Source organism: Dasypus novemcinctus, chromosome 26 (genome assembly GCF_030445035.2).
Source record: "Dasypus novemcinctus isolate mDasNov1 chromosome 26, mDasNov1.1.hap2, whole genome shotgun sequence".
NCBI classification, from domain to species: Eukaryota; Metazoa; Chordata; class Mammalia; order Cingulata; family Dasypodidae; genus Dasypus; species Dasypus novemcinctus.
Genome location: NC_080698.1, coordinates 45,580,282 through 45,601,121, shown reverse-complemented (window position 1 = coordinate 45,601,121; position 20,840 = coordinate 45,580,282). Strand labels below are relative to the sequence as shown.

The window sequence follows — 20,840 nt, the reverse complement described above, 5'->3', positions numbered from 1 at the left end:
TTTCTGAGGGGTTCATATGGCATGTTTAAGTTCATCCAGGGATAGAATAGGGGATCAGCGTGGAGATGGAACAGTTCTGTGTTTTGATTGTGGTGACAGATACAGGCATCTGCACATGTGATAAAACTGCCTAGAAATGCATACACAGGCATAAATGAGCACATGTAAAACTGGCGAAATCTGAATAAGGTCTGAGAATTGTACTGAAGTGAGTTTCCTGGTTTTGATATTGTCTTATAGGTATGTAAAATGTTACCATGGGGAAAATTGGATGAAGGTTTATGGGGCCTGTCTGTAATTTTTTTTTGCAACTTCCTGTGAAATTATTATTATTTCAAAATGAAAAATGAAAAAATCTTTTTTAAAACCCAGAAAGAGCCAAAGTAGATACAACCCGAGATACTGGTTCTCCTGAAGGCTATGGAGATCCACAGGGTATATGGTCGTGGCAGATGGATTTAGAGTTCTATGCCATGTCAAAGGGCCCTACTTTGGAATTTGTGCTCCTGAGTGTGATGAAGATGGACTCAGATACCTCTTCTTTTGCTTTTACTGAACCTGTGGTTGGCACTAGGGATGGTGCATACTTAGGCGACTTGAATCTCTGGATTACCCATGTGCCAGCTGGGCCCTGAGCCTCAGTAGAGTGGCGACTCCTACTCTCTGGTTCATCAGTGTTACCCAGGCCAGCTAACAGGGAGGTGAAGATGGTCAACCACCACACCAGGGAATCAAGAGTGCCTACAACTGTAAGCAGAGGAATTGTATCCATCATCCATGTGGAATCTAAGCCCTGTCTTGATCTAGAGGTGGAGAGGACATCACCATCCCAGGGTCCACAGAATGGAGGAGTAAAATATGGACTAGAGTGGACTTACTAAGATTCTACTATAAAACTATTGTTACTAGTAATAGAAGAAATATTAGCATCGAGGTAGAGAAAGTGGCCACAGTAGTTGCTGAGGACAGGGAGAGGGAAGAAGAGATGTGATTGGGGGGGCGGGGGGGCATTTTTGGGATTTTGAGTTGTCCTAAATGATATGGGTGGACTTTCTATATCCTGCCATAATGCACTGAATGTACTGGAGGAGAGTGTGAACTACAGGGTAAACTATTATCTATGTAGTGCAGCAAAATGTGTTCACCGAGTGCGATGAGTGTGCCACGATAATGACGGAGGTTGTTGGTGTGGGAAGAGTGGGGTGGGGGGTTGGGGGATATTACTGGAAACTTTTATATTTTTTAATGTAATTTTTTTGTGATGTATGTATTTTCAAAAAAAATACAATTTACAAAAATGATGAGGTAGGGGGTGCAGAGTGGGTTATATGGGAACCTCTTATGTTTTATGATGTTTTTATGCTTTTCAAGGTAACGTTCCTTTATGATCTATTAACTTTAATAAAATTAAATTAAAAAAACAAAACCCTGTAAAGTTTTTACATTTATAAACCTTAAGACAAAAAGCGGTCATGTAGCTTGGCTTGCCAATGTCTAACCTATGGTGTTGGTCATAGGACAGTTCTCTGAACCAAAGGCACTATATGGACACCAAGTGGTGCTCAGTTCTGTCTGAACTCGAAACTATTTCTTCAACCGCCCCCACTCCCCCACCCCCAACAAGCAGGTGTTTGATTTGTTGTGTGTAATGTGCCCCTGTTGGGACATGGAGACTGAAAACTGAAGTTTTAAAAGTTAACTCTTTAATTGATAGGTTTCTCTTTGATGTTTTGTCTCCCTGAAAACAATCACGTTGAAATGTATTTAGACACACAACATTAAGCAACTTCTGCCACTATTCTCCCAGGCTTGTCACACTCATAGTAGACCTGAATAATATAAATCGCCAGCTCTTGGTACAAATGTAGCCCAACTTCCAGTCCCGATTATTTGTTAAGTAGCTATATAAGATGTTCATCCGTAATTTATAAATTCACATTTAATAGTGTCCAGTAAAGAGACTGCCTGATCAAAACCTTTGAAGCAAGACCATTCAAAAAATTAAGTTTGAATTTCTAAATAACACACCCTAACAGTAATTTTTAACTTAAAGATTGACTTAATATTTTTTTTATCTTTCACCTTTTAAACCAAGGCATTGACTTAGTGTGGCACTAAAGAGAATTTTTAATAGATTGAGATTAAATCTATCATTTTTACCCAGGAAAAATTCCTTCTCATTTATTCTCAGACAGACTCATGTAAAAGGACTATTAAAGTGATGAGCTCCAGTGTTTTGACAAGCACTTGTACTGCAAAAACTTGAAATCTCACTGGGATACGGTTATATATTCATTGGGAGAAAAGAATGCCCTATTTAAAAAACTAGGACAGATCATGTTGATATGGAAAAGGAAAATAACTATGTGAACAATGCATCTGAAATTAAAGACTGAGTTGCTGACATCCATCTAAAATCAATAGGAAATGTAATTACTATTTGAAAGTACTCTTGACCCATCTTACAATGCTAAGTGGATTTTTTTAAAAAAGCAGAACAATATTATTTGTATTCAGAATACCATTATGAAAACAAAAATGGGAAAAAGTGTAGCAATGGTATGATATCTCATGTTATCAACATGGGAAAGTGAAAGCCCAGCCCATATTATTGAGCCATACTTTAAAAAAAATTTTCCCTTCCCATCCATGACCTCTCTGCTCTTTTCTTAGGAATCCCCTTCACCTTGTCTCTCTGTCTACTCGATGAGCATCATAGGAAGTTCAGAGGAAATAAAAAACAGCCTTTTACTCAAAGCCACCACATGATTTTAATGACCCTACTTCATGTCCTCTGTTTATTTGGAATGCCCTGGCTAAGGATGCTAGCCAAAGCAAATGTTCTTTCTACTGTGTGATAATATTGCTCACTCTCAGACAGGGGGATGATGGTGATGGTGCTAATTAAAAAAAAATGATAATCTTTCAGAGCAGAATTCTTTAGTGAGGTCTCTAAGTAATCAGTCAGTATCAATGGAGGATCAGATATTATTCTGACAGTCCACTAATATGTCCAGTTCACACATCATGCATCTTCCACTTTTCTGCTAAGCTGTTAGCTTGAACACCCTTGGTATTCATTGAAAAACCATCCAGCCCTTTCCTGGATTTGACTAATATTGAAGGCCATCTTTAGATGCTTGTGGTCTTTCATTGACCCCTTCCCTCCTTTTGTGAAAAGACTGAAGCTGGTTCCGTATTCCCCTCAGGAAGTAAGAAGCTAAAATCATCTTCAACCCAGCCCACTTCTTTTTCTTCCTCTAAAGAAGGAATCAGGACAAGCTTGCATTTAAGGTGGTAGAGTCACTTACTGTTTCTTTGAATGAGTACATTTCTATGAATGTGTATGATTCTTTGAATATATTCAGTAAATATAAACCAGAGCACACATTTTTTCCTAGGTTTGTCAAGTATCTCTTTCTCTTCTTATAATTTTTTCACGTTACATTTTAAAAGCAGGGTATGGAAAAATAGCTCCTTGTCCCTGGTGGTTTTCAGTAGAGCATGTATCAGAGTGACCATCATCAATTCTGTCATTACCGGCTACTTATCTTGCTTGGGAAAGACAAACACACACACACCCATGAACAAGTTCTACAGAAAATAAACCCAGCATGTGAACAACAGCTGCTGGTGCTAAGTGTATCAAAGAGATCATCTTCGCAAAAGTGTTCCTTTTTATAGGTAAATTTACAATAATCATGCACAGTTTCAATGGAAACATTTCTTATTCTCACTATAGACAAGAACACACACATAAATAAAATTTAGATGGTTTTCTTACCTTTTGGAAAGCAGGCAAAAGCTATACTGTTGGTGGGATAGTGTACCAAGTAACAGACTTTTGTACACTCTTTCTTACTGGTGGTATACAGTCTACAGGAAAAGTAAATATATAGGTATGTATAAAATAAATGTGCATGCAACATTTCTTTTTCTTTCTTTCTTTTTTCCTTTTTTGGAGAAGAGGCTGCGATAGAGGCCACAGTCACCCTGCCCACTCGTTCAGTGGATTCAATGGCTTTGGGTAAACCAGTTCACCACAATTCAGGTACCTCTGAACATGGGAGTACTGGTGCCTCTCAGTGGAGGCAGCTGAGTTTTTCTTGCTTGAATTGGAGCAGCTGAGGGAACCAGCACAGAAATAATTTTTCTCTCTAGTCAGAGCATACTTTCTTCCTGTTGCCATCCCTTTTTTTCTCAGCCTAGTCCAGTCATGCTGGCCAACCAGTGTGGTTAGTCCAGAAAGATAATACAAGTAGCATAATGTTGAGAATGTTAGGGCTCCAAACAAATGAAGAAGCAAAAAAAACCAAAAAAAAAAAACCAAAATAAAAGTCATCACAAATTAACACAGCATATGAGCATGTTCCAGAATTTTTAAGGCATCATTACTTGTTTTGGGTTTGGTGTCCACATCCATTTTCCAGCAGTCTGAATTTACTTTTTTGTAAATCAAATACCTCTTCATATTGATGGTTCTACTATTTTATATAATAATTGCTTTCTTTGAGAATGCAAGTTATTTATGTTCCTTAGAGTAGATGCAAAAATGGGAGAAAAGGACAGCACCAGAATACAAATTTATATTTAAAATGTCTTGTTTTAGACTTTGTATCTTAGATTGCAAATGGTCATTCTTCTAACACATGTTGCTTCACCATATGCTATGTTCACTGAATTAAAACCACTTTTCCATAATATATGACAAGCTCATATCTCATCCAATATCCGAGTGTGCCCCAAGCTTCCCACCTGCCTTCCAGTTCTATGTGTTGCTGACCTTTCAGGATAAATAATCTGTAACTAGTTTAGCTACTTAGTGATGTCTCCCTGAACTGCCCTGGTGGGGAATGGAGAACTGACTTAGAAAATGGATGGTAGCTTAGGACAAAGGTAGCTGAAGGCAGCTCAGCAGTATGCACTGTGATGCTATAACACAGAGAGTCTTTGACCAGAGGATAATTCACAGAGCATCTTCTGGTCTGACTGGTTCAAGTGAGGAAGGCAGCATTTCTTATTCACCCATCCCAATAAAGCATGTTGCCTCTTAGATAATATTACCCATCCAACTGGAAAATGATGATCCTGGTAGCCATCAACAAGCCAAGGCCCAAGCACAACCCAGTCTTCCTGTTTATCTAGCATCTACACGTTTGCCATGAACATGCTCTGCCAAGTGAGCAGTAGAAAGTGCCGGGAAGTGTGCCAAATTCAGGATGCAGGTGGGAGAACCAATGTTTCAGGTGTCCTTTCCCTTAGAAAGGAATGTTGAGAGGGCATCATCTTGGTGAGAACCAAAGTTATACAAATTAGGTTAGGCTCTTCTGAAGTTTTAGAAACAGCAAACGTGCTTGTATAATAAAATTTCCTTAAGCGGCTGAGCTGCACCCCTATGCCTTCTGAGCTTGCTGCACTTCAGTCTGCATGCAGAGACCAGTGGCAAGCACTGGCCCAATTCTGAAGAGCTAATATATCAGCAATATATGATACATTAAACTTTTGGGTTTTACTTTTTATTTATTCGATGCAGGAAGGAGTTTGTCTTTCAAATTACTGGATTTTAACTGGGGAAGCAAACCTAAGAGGACAATTGAACTTGTTGGGGAAAAATCAGGCAGTGCGAGGGCAGTTTCAATTTCTGCCCTTAAGAAGCCAACAAGCAAATTTGTTTTTATGTAGACATGTAGCTGCAATGTGGAGTTAGATGAGTAAGAAATGAATGCAGCAGATGGCAAACTGCGATGATGGATCAGAGTTATTAAAAATGGAAACACTGAAGGTTGAAATACATTGAGAATAAGTTTGAGAGCAACAATGAATAAGGGAACATTTATGTTCCATTGTTTACATCACAGCTCACACTATAAACTCTACTTCCTCGCAGACATTTTCCCTCAGAGAATAGTATACAGAATGTCTCTACTGGAAAGACATATTCCTTTTTCAAACACATGCATGGTCTGTGATTTCTTTGTTTCTAATCAGACAGCTTAAATTCAGCAAGAATTCATTTAGGTGTGCTACCAAAGTTCAGAAAGTTTGAGCTACATTTGGTACAAAATAGAATATAATGATGTTTCCTAGCATCACAATCATCTTGTTGTCTATTTGCATTAATCACAAGTTCTTCACTACTTTTCCTTCTCAATATACATATATTTTTGCATTGCTAGTAACTGACATTCCAAATGTAATTTCTATCTATGGTATCATTGTTTCTATATTACTGACTCCTTTATGGATCATTTAAAATGACTATTTGTATGAATTTTTCATCTCATATCAAATGTTTTATCTTTTCAGCCATCTTCGTCACAAATCCGCATCAATGCTGAAATTTGGGAGCTATTTCCAATGTGGGCTCCAAGTGAGTGTCCTGGAGTAAAATCCTAACTTCTTTAGATGCACTAATGTCTAGAGCTGTGCTGTCCAACACAACTGCCACAACGCACAGGTGGCTATTTAAATTTAAATTCTTTAAAACTAAGTAAAAATAAAAAATTTATTTCCTCAGGCAAGAAGCCACATATCAAATGCTTAATAGCCATTCGTGGCTTGGGGATACCTTATGTGACAACACAAATATAGAACATTTGCATCATTCCAGGAAATTCTATTAACAGCTATCTTGATGAGACTTGGGACCTGGTCTCAAGAGCTGGTTCATCAGAAACCCCAATGTTAGGAGGTACATGAATCTCCTCCTGCGGTTCAGCACATATCCAGTCAAAGACTTTATGATGTTTTTGAGTGTCTACAGAATACCAAAAGAGGTTAGAATGTTTAAGAACATATATTATATATTTTAGACTGGTTGTAAGACCAGGCTTTCTCTGATTTCAGTTTTGTTTTTCTGAACTGTTTATCTTGGCTCTATGTAGACACCAGAAAGACAAGAAAAACAATAAAACTAACACAACTTTCTCAAGGGAAAGAAACCAAATAATTCCAAATGGAATAATTATTATAATTGACATAGTTAATAATATTTGCAGTTTTGAATTAGTAAGATAAGGCCTCTACCTGGGCAGCCTTCTTTGATCTCATGCTACTTCTTTCTTTGCAGACAACACAGCAAGCAATAACACATTTGACTGAAGAATCTGCCACCAAACATCATTATATTCTCTCTGTATAAGTTCTTAACCAGACAAGGATGTTTCTGCATAGAACATGCCATTCACATGCCAAGAAACAGGAGGACAGAAAGGAAAAGCATAAGTCTGGGAGTCAGACCTGGGTTTTAGTCCATCCTCTTGTGTGACTTTGGGCATGTCACTGTCTCTCTAAGTCTCAGGTTCTTCAGTGAAATGAGAATGACTGCCCTCTCTACAGAGTTATTGTGAGGATTAAAAGAGAGCCTTCTTATGAAGCACTCTGAATAGCACCTGTTTCCAAGTCTAGCTGGTGCTTAGTATTAGTATTAGCATTTTAACAACCACTGTCTTACTCCAAACAGCTTTAACAAGGATTGGACCTAATCATTAAAATTGAACAACAGTAGAAATGCCATTTGAAAGCCTGTAATTCTTAAATAGCACAGTATTGGACTAGTTGTCCAAATTCAGCACTTCTAATTTGGTCATTATTTTTCAAAAGACATACAGACTTTTGCCTTTATTTTCTTCCTGTTGATTCTGGGTGATATCTAGTTAATTTATGTCTCTATATAAGTATAGAGACATAAATGTAAAACTGTTATTGTAATGTCTCTGGGGTAAGGGTTTTGTGAAATGCCACTTTGAAAAAGGGTCATGGAATAAAAAGCTATGAAAGATATAAATATTAATATAGGTATAGATTATTAATAGATGCACAAATATGTTCATGGCACTATTTCTTTTTGGAAATCAGTTATATCTGCCTTTAACTGCACAGTCAAATCTACTCAGCCAGTCACACTAAAGTGTACTTTTCAACAAATCTTTTTGACCTTTTGGGAATGGAAGGAAATTAACATTTAACTGATATATTATTTGCTAGATTGATATGATACACTTATGGTCACTACCATGAAGATGTTGAGCTTTAGAAAGGTTCAGGAACTCTCCTAAAGCCACATAGCTAGTAAGTAGAATTTGAGCTTGGATTTGAACCCAGGTCTGCCTCAATCCAAAGCCTCTTCATATATCACATTAAATACTACAGCAATTCACCGTTAACCTTCCCTTCTCTCAATTAGCCATTTGCTTTGGTACCGAGCAAGCCTATACATCTATTCCATTTCTCCCTATTCTTGGTGTCATCCTTCTTCTTCCTCTCTCCTGGTCTCACAATCTCATCTATTGAAAAGTCAAAGTGAAACCCACAATGTATTAATTAATCTTTGTTACCTTGTGTGAATATTTTCATAGTGTTTCACAATATTCAGTCAAGCAACCATTTAGAAATGAAGGTGGATCAAAATTATGGATCTTATGCACATTATTTGGCAGTACCAAATCCGGCTGGTCTCTTCATTTTTAAAGCTTCCTTACTTGTGGGATAAAAAGGATTACCTCACAATACTTAAAATAAGGGCTTCTTTGGTTTGTCATTGAGCCTTAGGCCACAAAAAAGTCACTTCATAACTGAAAAAATGTTTTGAATATCTTAATGGACAATCTGAAACTCCGTCACCTAAAAAAAAACAGGAACTATCATGAGTACTTGAATTTGGCTTGTTCTGTACAAAACTGGTCAAAATACTCCTGGAAGTAAAATCTTAGCATTTTTAATAGACTCTTATTACTATAGTTAGTAAATGTAGTCATGGGAATTCTATGCATTTAGCCTGTGAACTGGTCTTCGTATTTTGCAATTTCAGGTCCTGTTATTTGGGGTCATTTGCAGGAGTGATGAAAGCCTGCCTAGCAGGCTGCAGATCGGCCATGTGGCATCTCAAAGTGGACAGTTCTTCCTTTATCCCATCCTAAGGTCTAGTCTTTCATGGAATGAAGCTCTCCCGCAGTAGTAAGGCAGATGTTTCTCCTATGTAGTGATACCATTAGATAGAGTGGCATCTGGGCCCATGTACTTAAGATGAACGTTTGCCAGCATTATTCACTATCTTGTGTGTGTGTGTATTTCCCTAGAAGCCTTGCTTAATAAAGTATAACAACTTTCTCTACACTTGCATGACAGTGGAAGGAAGCAATGCTTCCAAAGTTCTTAAAATATTCCAACTTCATTCCTACTGCTACAGTTCACTTAGGTACATAAGTCAGTATTTCCCTAACAAGAAGGGAGCAAGAAAGGTGACCACAGGTGTGTTTGTGTCAATCAGAGATTTGGTACCAAAGGACAAGAAGCAAGGGCAAGGGAGGCTTCACACTTCTCAGGCAGAGCCTCTAAAGGCTTCTTTCCAACAGAAAGGAAAAAGGCAATGGTGGCAGGAACAAGTCAAACTCAGAAGGACAGAAATTAGCTTTCGCCAAAGCAACCCAGCCTATAAGACAAGAATGGCCACAATATTTCCAAAGGAGAGCAAGCACACGCATTTCCTAGAAACTCCTGATGCAGGATGGGTAAGATGAAAGGAGAGTACTTACTGTTTGGGTCTACGTTTTCACAGAGTTCTGTCTTTGCTTCCCCATTGGGTCTGTCGCTGGGTTTGTGTGACAGCCGTGATGACATGGTGGCTGCTGTCACTACCGCCTTGAAGCTTCGCTTCCGTTTCTGGACATTGAGTTCGGGGTGGAAAATGATGATGTACACTTTCGGCATGTATAGCATCCCCAGCGCCACTGATGCACTTAGGTTCATGGAGATTGTAAGCGTGGTAGTTTGTATGTAGAGCTAGGAGACACAACACACAAGGCACTATTACAAATAAAACGACTGCAAAGGGAGTCTGGACACTTAAAGCGATGACAAGAATGACTACATGACTTAGGAAGGGAAAGACCCAGGAGGGAAAACAGCAATCTCCAGGGCTTTCTGATACAAAGGAAGAAAGAATGACTTTGTACATTTATTGGATAATTTATGCATATATTGATTGATTGATTGCCACTGCATGAGTCCATGTGTATACCTGCCCTGGAGAAGTCTCCTTTGTAGAAGTTCAGGATAGACCTCTATGACTTACTATGAGACTTGCAGTTGAATATGAAGACAGGAAGAACATAAAACCTATAACCTTGAGAAAGGGTGGTTTGTATTTTGTATCCCTCCTACACACAATGAAGTGTCAACATTACGTGATCTGCTACATAGAAATTTGGGGACCTTGCCTGAAAAGTCTTTTTGTCAGTGAATATGCCCTTTTGAATTATTTTTAGAAGAGTGTACCCTCACCTTTCAGCTGAGTATCTCTAAAAAGTAAGCCTTCTTGCTTAATTGTGTATTACAAGGAACCAAGGTCTGGGGGCATTAGCTTGTCCATTCTCTCCACTTTGACAAATTGCTAATAGGATACAAAACCTCATTCTGACACTGCCTTGCTTGTTAGTTCAGATGGTGCCCCCATAGCTGTTCTTGTCTCCTTTTGCTTCCTGAGAAATCTATGGCAAGCATTTGATTGCTGTCTAATGTTTTCAATCATTGCCTTAATTCTAAATCGAAGGGTGTGGGGAGTTGTACGATCTGTAAGGGAAACACTACAGGGCAAATTGCCTTGGTCCAGTTGCATTTGGGATGTGCCCAATCAGAGTCCAGAACCATTCTCCCCAGTGTGTCCAGGAATGTGTTTTGAATGAATTCTAAAGACTAGATTAAACGGAGCAACTTTCATGCCAGTCCAAAACCTATCCACAACGATGCCTCCCCATTGCTGTTAGGATAAATTCCCCCATTCTCAACGGAGTCTACAAGGCCCTGAATGGTCTGTCCCCTTATTTCTCCTTGAGATCCTGGAAAGTGCTATGTTCCATTCCACCATGGATCCTTTATACATATGATTTTTCCTTTTTATATCTTCCCTCACCCACAGCCTTTCCTTCAAGTCTAGGCCAGCTTCTTTATTTATATGCTGTCCAATAATAGTTCTCTTTTGTTCCTTGATCTCAGTTTGTAATCATGCATTCATTACCCTCATCATCTGTCCATCTCCCACACAAGCCCGCAAGTCCTATGAAGGCAGGATCCTTGCCTCTTCTAGTTCAGACACAAGAGTGTCTGCAGCGGCAGGCAAATGGTAGGCATCTGATAAATATATGATGAATGCACTCACTTGTTTTGTATAATGGGTACCTTTTTCATACCAAGGACTCAGTGGCCCGACAATCTTTATTTTTTCCATATAAAAGAATTTCCATCCGACTTATTTGCTGCCTAGGCATTTCTGATTCTAATTCTTAAAACTGAGGCCCTGATAGAGAAATGAAAATGAAATATTACTGTCTGGTCTAGAATACAGTTCTCCATAAAACACTAATTTGAATTTGTGTGTCTCCCAATGGTTAAAAGGAGCTGTCAGCTGCTGGCTCTATAATACATAATGAATGTAAAATAGAAAGACAAAACAATACTGCATTAATGATCCTTTAGATTGCGAATCAGGGCATATTTTAAAAGCTCATCTTTTCTTATTAAGATACCTTTAGATTTTCAACTCTATTCCACATTGTCAGCCTACACTGCTCAAGAAAGGCTTCCCGTGGTCCCAGGGCTCTATGGACCCTAGACAATAATCTCCTTCCCTTATTATCACTGTCATCATCCTATGAGTGAAGGCTTTGCCAGCCATGGTTTAGCCAGCCCCAGAAAGAAAGAGATGTAAGATGAGCCATGGGTTTAGTTTCTGATTCCTTGTTAACATGGGCAAATTATACAGTTGGAGAAATCATTCATAGAGTTTTTCATTATCATTTTACAAAGGTACATAAACGTATGCATTTGTTCGTATAGACATACCTTGCACTTTAAAAAAAAAAAAGGCTGCCTACTAAGACCCCAAATATTGTGATGTTTATTTTATAGAGTGTTTAATATCATTATTTTTAAACTAGAGGCCATCAAGACATTGATATTTTGTTTTGTAATTTTTGCAGACTCTGGTGACACTTCAGAAGCATGTGAAAAACCAAGATGCACGGCCATTGGCCAAATTCCCACTCCCAAAATCTCTTTGCATAGCATAGCGGTTAAAAATAAGGAGTCCTGGATCAGTGTCAGTTCAATTCCCATTTCCTAATTCTGTGACCTTGGGCAAATTATTTTGCCTCTCTTTGACTAAGCTTCCTCATTAGTAAAATGGAGATAGTAATAGTACTTGCCCATAATGTTGTTTTGATGATTAAGTTAATAATCGTTAAGTGCTTTGAATAGGGCCTTTCATGGGGAAGTATTACACAAGTATTTTTAACTAATTCTATAGGATATAGATATGAGGCTACATTCTCTAGGGATCCCCAGGAGGGAAACTAAAACATTGTCTCTTTGGCTTTGAGGAAGAGGCTGGTCTTTAGGCTCTGAGTTTTTAATCCTAGAATCTCCTTTAGCACAATCTTTTAGCTGATTACAACCTATGTATTTTCATTCCCCCAGCGATTCCTCTTTTAACTGATGCTTACTATAGCGCACATTACAATGCTTAATCTTGGAAATTTCACACCATTTTATCTTATCATCCTCATAATTTCTTTAGACATATAAAGGAATCAGGGATCCTTATTAGTCCCTTTTCTCAAAGTGCACGAGCCCTTGCACATACAATTTTACTGACACCAAGCCTCTTCCCCAGTGCTGCCCTTCTGAGCCTAATCCAATTTTGGGACTGTCCGAGGCTCATCCCCAGTAGAGAAAGGAACTTCCCCACTCTGGCCAAGCCCTGATGGCTGAGGTCCCTGTGACGGACACAGCCCGCCTTGGAATGCCCATGTGTTTGTATAATTAAGCCTTAATTTTATTGACAACGTAAATGAATTTTTAGAGTCAAGTTTTTTCAGTTAGCATTCCTGGTTGAATGCGACTTTTCAGGTTATATGATTCAAGAGCATTTAGGCAAGGGATTCAGAACCAAGCCAGAGAAAAGTTTTGCGTAATCATCTAGAACATTAACTTCTCAAATTCTGAAGCATGGAATCCTTGGCAATTACTATGCTCTCTGTCTCCCAGTTTACGGTTCCTATCTCATAAGGTCCAACCAATTAATATATCAATAGCACTTAGCAGAAAATCTGAGGAATAATTGCCCATGGAATATTAACTGCTAGGATTTCTATTTTACCAAGTTAGGTTCTAAAGGTGTAGATCTCAGGGAAAGGTCTCCACTGTAATCACTTCCATATATTTAAACTTTGTACATATGTTATTAATTACCTGGGCGGTTTTATCTAAAAAAATCCAGGTCTATTCACTTCTAGTCAGAAATGGACCAGCAATTTATAGACTTAGGACTCAGAGGCATGGCCTTAATTCAATGCCAGGCAAAGCATGGGTGGATCTGCCCCAGACACCTTAGAGGGAATGCAGATGCGTGTCATGAGCTGCCACTGTTGTACTACAGCTCTGCGGAGCACTTTATGTGAGCAGACTTCTCCTTAGCTGACTTTTAGATCACTAAGAGGCTAAGAAATTCAAAAACACGTGAGGTAGTGTTCATGGGCTGCTATGAATCTTAAAGTTGCCAATTCTTTAATTTTCCAAGTCAGTTTAATTGAATACTATTCTGAGAGACTGAAGAGCAAACTGTTAATAGCCATAACAGTGACAGGTTTTAGACTTTGAAAATGAGAGTATTGTCAATACTGTTCAAAGAAAAAAAATTATTAGGCATGCAGCTGGATAGATAGGTCCAGAATGATCAGGAAAATCCCAGTTTCATATTTCTGGGTACATCAAAAGAGTCTAATTGCTACTACTAATGCCCTTCATATGAGCATATACTATAAAAAAGAGTTAACAATAGATTTATAGTAATAAATTGCCACCTTTATGTATATACAAATGAAATTAGAAAGGGATTCCTGAGGCTATTTTGGGGGGCGGTTATCAAATGATTGATAAAAGAGGTGATTATAACTTGTGACTGCATGCTGTAAGATCCCCGTTACTTGTTTTTCTGTTTTCTAGATAGGCTGTGTGTGAAATGCCTTTGCTTTTACTTTTTCACCACTTGCTCATTTATCCATTCATTGTTCATCCTTTTTGAGATCCTACCAAGCACCTGCACTGGCCCAGGAAACATGATAGTCCTGCTTCCTATCACCAAAGGGCTACAGTCTTGTGGTAGGAGGAAGGCAATAAAGAAAATAGGGAAACGGACTTGGCCCAGTGGTTAGGGCGTCCGTCTACCACATGGGAGGTCCGCAGTTCAAACCCCGGGCCTCCTTGACCCATGTGGAGCTGGCCCATGCGCAATGCTGATGTGTGCAAGGAGTGCCCTGCCATGGAGGGGTGTCCCCCACATAGGGGAGCCCCACGCGCAAGAAGTGCGCCCCATAAGGAGAGCCGCCCAGCGAGAAAGAAAGAGCAGCCTGCCCAGGAATGGCGCCACCCACACTTCCTGTGCCACTGACACGACAACAGAGGCGGACAAGGAAACGGGACGCAGCAGGTAGACACAGAGAACAGACAACCGGGGGAGGGGGGGAATTAAATAAATCTTTAAAAAAAATAAAAATAAAAAATAAAGAAAATAAACTTACACATGAAGCCCAATACATTTGTTGCTGACCCTCACCACATCCTTTCTTTTTTGGTCTTTTTCACATAGCACCTTACCCCCTGCTGCTCCTCCCCCTTGGAATGCTCTCTGCTACTCTGCTCTACTTTTCTTTTTTTTTAAAGATTAATTTATTTATTTCTCTCCCCCACACACCCCCGTTGTCTGCTCTTTGTGTACATTCGCTGTATGTTCTTCTGTGTCTGCTTGTATTCTCATCAGGTGGCTCCAGGAACCGACCCTGGGAGTTTCCAGAGTGGAAGAGAGGCAATCATTCTCTTGAGCCACCTCGGCTCCCTCTTCTGCAACATCTCTTTTTGCCTCTCTTCTGTGTCTCTTGTTGTATCATCTTGCTGTGCAAGCTCTGCATGTTGGCCAGCACTCCTGCGCGGGGTGGCACTCCTGTGCGGGGTGGCATTCCATGTAGGCCAGCTCACTGCATGGACCAGCTCGCCTTCACCAGGAGGCCCTGGGCATCGAACCCTGGACCTCCTACATGGTAAATGGGAGCCCAACTGCTTGAGCCACATCTATTTCCCTCTGCTTTACTTTTGAAACCCTACTTATATATTTGAATGCTCATGCCAGTGGTACCTTTCCTAGACATTCCCCATCTCCCAGCCATGACGGTCCCTTTGTCCCTTTCACAAGGTACAGTTCCAAATAGCACTTAACCTCATCTGCCTAAGAGAGTACAGTCAGTTCTGCTGTAAGATTTGCTTTGGAAATGCAAATTTATCCCAAGGAGCTTGCTATATTTGGGAACAATTTGAGTAGATCATGAATTGCACGTTTGCAAATGCATGATTTCTTCCACAATAAATCCTAGGTGAGTGCAGTAAAGTGCAACCAGCTGAACCCAGCCAAGAGGGAATTCACAAAATGCACAGGCACAGGCCCACGCCTCATGTATCTGCCAGCTACCTCCTTCCACCATTTTATAGACACTCACAACCTTCAATCCTGTGGCTCCCACTTCCACTAGTAAACTTTTGGCCTTTCTTTAAGAGGGAGCATTCCCTCTGAAGGTGTATGGGGCAAATCCACCTGTGCATTGGCATAGTTATGCCTTTCTTGACCTTTTTTTTTTTAAAGATATTTATTTCTCTCCCCTTCCCCCCACCCCGCCCCAGTTGTCTGTTCTCTGTGTCCAATTGCTGTGTGTTCTTCTTTGTCCACTTCAGCATTTTTATTAGGTTCCAGTTTTTTTGTTTTTTTTTTTTTAATGTGTCACTGATGAAATTTTGAGTGTTGTGTCTTGACCCCATTTTCTCCAAACACCATGTGGTTTTCATGGCACACTTTCACATAGCATGGTGATTTTCAGGAATATGTAAATATGTAAAACAGAATGTCTTCCACGAGGTGCATACTCATTTGAATAAAAAGTTCTTTCCTTAAATCAAGTATTAGGTATGATAACTATCTTGGATGTTCAGTATTTCCAGAAAAGCTGTTATCTGTAGTCCATTACTAATATTATTTCTTACATTACTGTGTGCCTGTCTTTCTTCATTCCTAGAATAGAGATAATAATAGAATCTATCTTACAGGATTATTGTAGGACTCAAATGAGTTGGTAATTTAAAAAAATAGGGAATGAAGCCCAGCATGTAGTAAACACTCAATAAAGACTATTGGTATTGTTGATTTATTTATTGGCTAAAATAGGAAGTAATAGTTTTCCTACATTGCTATTTTTTCATGCATTCTTAATAAACTTTAGAACTATTATTCTTCCTAGTGAATCCATTCAGTAGCAAGCCTATTTTAGGAGGAAAAAAATTTCAAGTTTGTTACTATTTTGGTTGAAAGTATACTCAAGACCCTATCTGTTGTTGGTGACTTTACAAGAAACAACCAATTTGGTAAGTTCCCAAGTGACAGTTGAGAATTGGAGCACAGAGACTTTAATGGAGTCGATAGGTGGGATACAGGGAATTTCATGGCATCCCAAAGTCTGTGTAATACAAATGAAAAAAAAATGTGACTTATGCAGCTACAAGTAAAGAGGAAGTTTAGGTAATAATCTGATAAATATCAGAAACATTCATAGGGCAAAACCAAAAGGAAAGTTCTTGGCCATTAGGACCAGTGTTTTCTATCTTCACCACCTGCACCATTTGCTTCATAATTATAGTGACTATACTTGAGAAATAAATAAGTACCCATGGCTGGGAATAGGACAGATTATTTGAAATTGAAACTTCCTCGGCACTTTAGAGGGACACTGTACAGAGGGCTTTTGCTTATGTATGTAATGATACATGGTGATAGAAGGATTTAATATAATGCTGAGGCGGGGGAGAATGGTGTTTCAAGGAGGAGGGACTTGCATTTTTCTAGAAACATGGTTTAGTGGAAAGAACAAGGTGTTTGTCGTTAGAACTGATTTTGGCTGGGAATTGTTGGTCGGTGACTTAAGACATGCAACATCACCTCTCTGGCAAATGGTAGAGCCAAGGCTCAAATCCAAGCAATGTGTAACCAGAGTGTCTGATATTAAACCCTACCTCATTTTACCACCACCCCTGAGACCTTCTCACTGTTTTGAAGGTTAAAGAAGATGTGCCTAACATATGGTTAGTTTTCAGGAACTGAAAGTGCTATCATTATAGTAGATGACTCCATATTCTGCAGATCGTTTTCATGCTATTATATGTAGACCTCCTATCTTTGAATAGGTAATAAATAGAAAGATAAAGAGATACATATGCCAAAAAGCATGAGACCAACTCTTTGAGATAGGTAGTCTGATCATACAATTATATATAATGGAGGCAACTAGGTGATTATTAGACAAGACCTTGTTTCATTCTGTTTTGTTTTTCTCACTTAATATATCCTGACAGACATGATATTAAGTCTACAAAAAATCATACTGTTTATTTGGATGTAGGTAAGGCAAGCACTCCAGGTGAATGCAAATCAGTTTCTGGAGCATGAGAAAAATGTTTATGTCATGCTTGAAATCAACCATGTCTCAGTCCTTTGCGCTCTTGACAGGAAGCTCAGTGCTGTGACTAGTTGCATATAGCATAATCAGAGGGATGTCATTATTCCATTTGACCACATCCTTGGGAATCTCAGTGTTCTGCTCCCTACGCCATTCTAATGAGCTGAAGATGGTTTCAAAAGGCAATTCTTCCAGGCCAGTCACTTCTGATTTTGCTGGGCATGTACAAGCACAGCTTACACACCATGATATACAGAACTGCTTTCCCCTGCAGGCTCCTGACTCCTCAATTTTGAGTTCAAGATTTTTTCCTCTCCAACTGAAGGTAGGAGTTTTATTCTTTTATATAGCCAATGCTGGCACTATTTACTCTGTTGTGTTATCTAAATGGTTACTTACCATTCCTGCTGGTTTGAGAGCTCAAAAATTTTAGGTCTCTGCCTTGCTGTGATTAAACGTACAAAGGCAAAAATATTTTCCCCACAGTTAGCCTGGAGAGACATACTTCTGCCAGCTTCCATTGGCTTCCCTGGTCACATTCATTGAGACTGAATCTAACAACCTTTTTGTAGGTAGCAATGCCAGAATTCTTTCTTATAGTGTGAAAGTACTTAGCATGAACTTCACTGGGGGTATATATCAGGTAATCTATGATAATGAACTGTGTGGCTTTGTAAGTCAACTAGTGGGTTTTAAAAAAATAAAGGCCAAACTTCAAGTATTTAGTTTCTAAAGATGCCATTTGAAATATTCCATTTATATGAGTACAGAGCTATCTAATCTTGCCAACTTTTGAAGTCATCTTTATGATTCTAATGAACATTAAAAGACAAGAATCAAAAGAAAATTTCGATGTAAAATTAATGGTTAAAAGACAAGATGTTCTTTGCATTTCTTGGACATATGCAGTGTTTTAAGTTGGACTTCTAAAAAAAAGTTCGTTGAAACTGAATCCAAGAATACCATTGAGAAGATGACAATGTCAGATACTCACACACCAAGTATGTTCTTATCTCAGTTTTCAAAGCCAGAACAATGGCTTTCTGATGAACTTTGACAAGTTTTAATCTTCAAAATCATCCCGGCTTTCTCTTTCCTCCTATCCATTCTGGCTGTAATTTTTGTTGACCTTTCTCTGTTGTCTTTTGGACTTCATCTTCTCACATCTTACCACTGACCTGTGGTCACTCCCCCCTTCCTGCCCTTTAAGGTCTTCTTTCACTTTGTGCTAGCCTGCACGTTTCCTTGCTTTTCCATTGCCTGTGTGGTGACATGTTTGTGGATGGAGGAATATCCTCTCACCACTGCCCCATTTGTGTGTTGTGCTCTGGCCCCTTTGCCCAATGTGCTGAGTGGGAGCTTTAGTTTACTTGTTGTTAAAGCAAATAGCATGAAGCCAGGGGAAGTGCAAATCAAGGCATCTTCAAGGCAATGTTTTGTTCCCAAAGATGGGCATTCTGGGGCTGGAGGCCAGGGATCCTTGCTCCTTGGCTCCTCTGTCACATGCCAGTGCACATGGAGCCTCTCCTGGTCTCTCCCTTCTCTTCTAGGTTCCACTGACCTTCAGCTTCTTGCTTCCCTGCTGTTTGTCAGTGTTTCATTCTGCTTATAAAGGATTCCGGTAACAGGATTAAGACGCACCCTGAGGTGGGTTACCTCTTAACTGAAGTGACTTCATCAAAAGGTCTTATTTAAAATGGGTTCGCACTCACAGGAATGAACTAAGATTAAGAACATGCTTTTCTGGGAGCTCCAGATCACCACAATGAGAAAATCACATTAATAGCTGGAATCTAGGTTAGTTGCATCACCCACCCAGGAGAGGCTGTGGGCTCCGATAACCTCCTAAAGGCCCTCAGCGGTATAATGATTTAGACCCAAAGGAGCAAATAATTGAAATGTGACTGCCCAGAAAATTGTAGGCAAGTAATCTCTCAGCTCATGCCCTTAAATGGCACAGTGAGGACTCTAAGACTGGGCAGGAAAATAATAATACCCATCCTGCCAAGCAGAATATGATGACAGGGAGTAAGCCCAGCCAAGGAGTAGGGGCTGAGGGGGTCAAGGTTTTGATTTTGCCTTCAGAAGATCCATTCCCCAAGTTTTTGTTTATTTGTTTCCAAAGTCTTAGACCAGGGCTCTAAAATGTGCTGTTTTCTAACCACTTGATTTGAGGGCCTGCAGGCGGCCTCCATTCTCACCTCCTCTGAGGCTGCCCTCTAAATTGCTTGCCCAAGAGTTTTCTTTTTTCCTGGGTATCATTCCTTAAAATTTGATACTGAGGACAGTACTGTTATTCCAGCTATCTCACTTATAATCGCACAACTTCCCATCATATTCTGGGTAAAGCGAAAAATCCTTAACATGGCCCAAAGGATGCTGCAGGGCCCTGCTCCTGCCCTCCCTCCCTTCCCTCAGACGTGCCATGCTTCCTCCATCCTCAAGGCCTTTGTTCACGTGGTTCCCTCTGCCATCAATGCAGTTCCCACCCCCATCTTCACTTGGTACCCTCTTACCTGTCTTTCAGGTCTCAACATCACTTCTTTGGAAGGCCTTTTCTGACTTTCAAATCTAAACTATGCCTTTCAGTTTTACTTAGAAGGCAATGCTTTCTTTTCCTCGCATTAATAAAAAGTTGTGACTGTTCATCCATTTGAGCGTTTGTTTAATAAGTACCTCCTCACTAGAGGGCATGTCCCATGGAGTCAGGGACCATATCTTTCGACTCATACAACTCCTGATGTACAAGAGATAAATTCATAGCAGCTGAGCAAATGAATCCAACACCATCTGGGAAACATGCAGCCAAGAGTGGTAAAATATGTAACAAATATACTAGATTCAGAGCCAGTGGTTCTGGATTTGGATGCAGTTCTCACCACTTGTTAGCATGGGACGTTGAGGACCTCACTTAGCCCTCTGAGCTACAGACAAAATGAGGTGAGTCACGATACCTGCTTCACAGATTTGTGGCAAGAAAGAAATGGCACGTAAACTCTAAAGTCCTGGTCAAGGTGATGTGCAGGCAACATTTCTATCTGAACCTGCTACAGAGGTTCTTTGATTTTGAACAATCATAATTTCTTCTTGTTTTTCCAGATACTACTTTTCTTGTCAATTTCGCTGGCTCCCCTTTTCCTCCAGCCCGTTGCATGGGGGCATTCCCCTGTATCCATCAGGGCCTTCCAGGACTCATAGGGAAGACAAAATAGAAATGTCTAACACTATTGTGTTTTTTGTGGGAGTCAGGGAGGGAGAGAGGCCCTGGAAAGTGACCAGATAAAGGTTATGTGT

The 20,840-nt window shown here is 39.7% G+C and overlaps 1 protein-coding gene and 1 long non-coding RNA gene across 4 annotated transcripts in view; one reads left to right on the top strand and one right to left on the bottom strand.

The window, feature by feature from the left end:
• LOC131276201 (uncharacterized) overlaps positions 1 to 7,225 on the top strand; it is a 35,619-nt gene extending 28,394 nt beyond the window's left edge. Inside the window, exons 3-5 of the long non-coding RNA XR_009183715.1 lie at positions 3,968 to 4,051; positions 6,307 to 6,370; positions 7,070 to 7,225. This is a non-coding gene — a long non-coding RNA (uncharacterized lncRNA). The remainder of the gene's footprint in view (positions 1 to 3,967; positions 4,052 to 6,306; positions 6,371 to 7,069) is intronic.
• GRM7 (glutamate metabotropic receptor 7) overlaps positions 1 to 20,840 on the bottom strand; it is a 1,023,847-nt gene that overhangs the window by 63,174 nt on the left and 939,833 nt on the right. For 2 of the 3 annotated variants that reach the window (XR_011647555.1, XM_058288955.2), the window contains exons 9-10: positions 9,534 to 9,780; positions 3,785 to 3,876 (exon numbers count right to left, since the gene is read on the bottom strand). Coding sequence is in view for 2 of the 3 variants with exons in the window: in XM_058288955.2 (XP_058144938.1) it covers positions 3,806 to 3,876; positions 9,534 to 9,780 (318 nt within the window). In the remaining variant the exon portion in view is untranslated. The remainder of the gene's footprint in view (positions 1 to 3,784; positions 3,877 to 9,533; positions 9,781 to 20,840) is intronic. The other variant, XM_058288956.1, reaches the window with a different exon arrangement.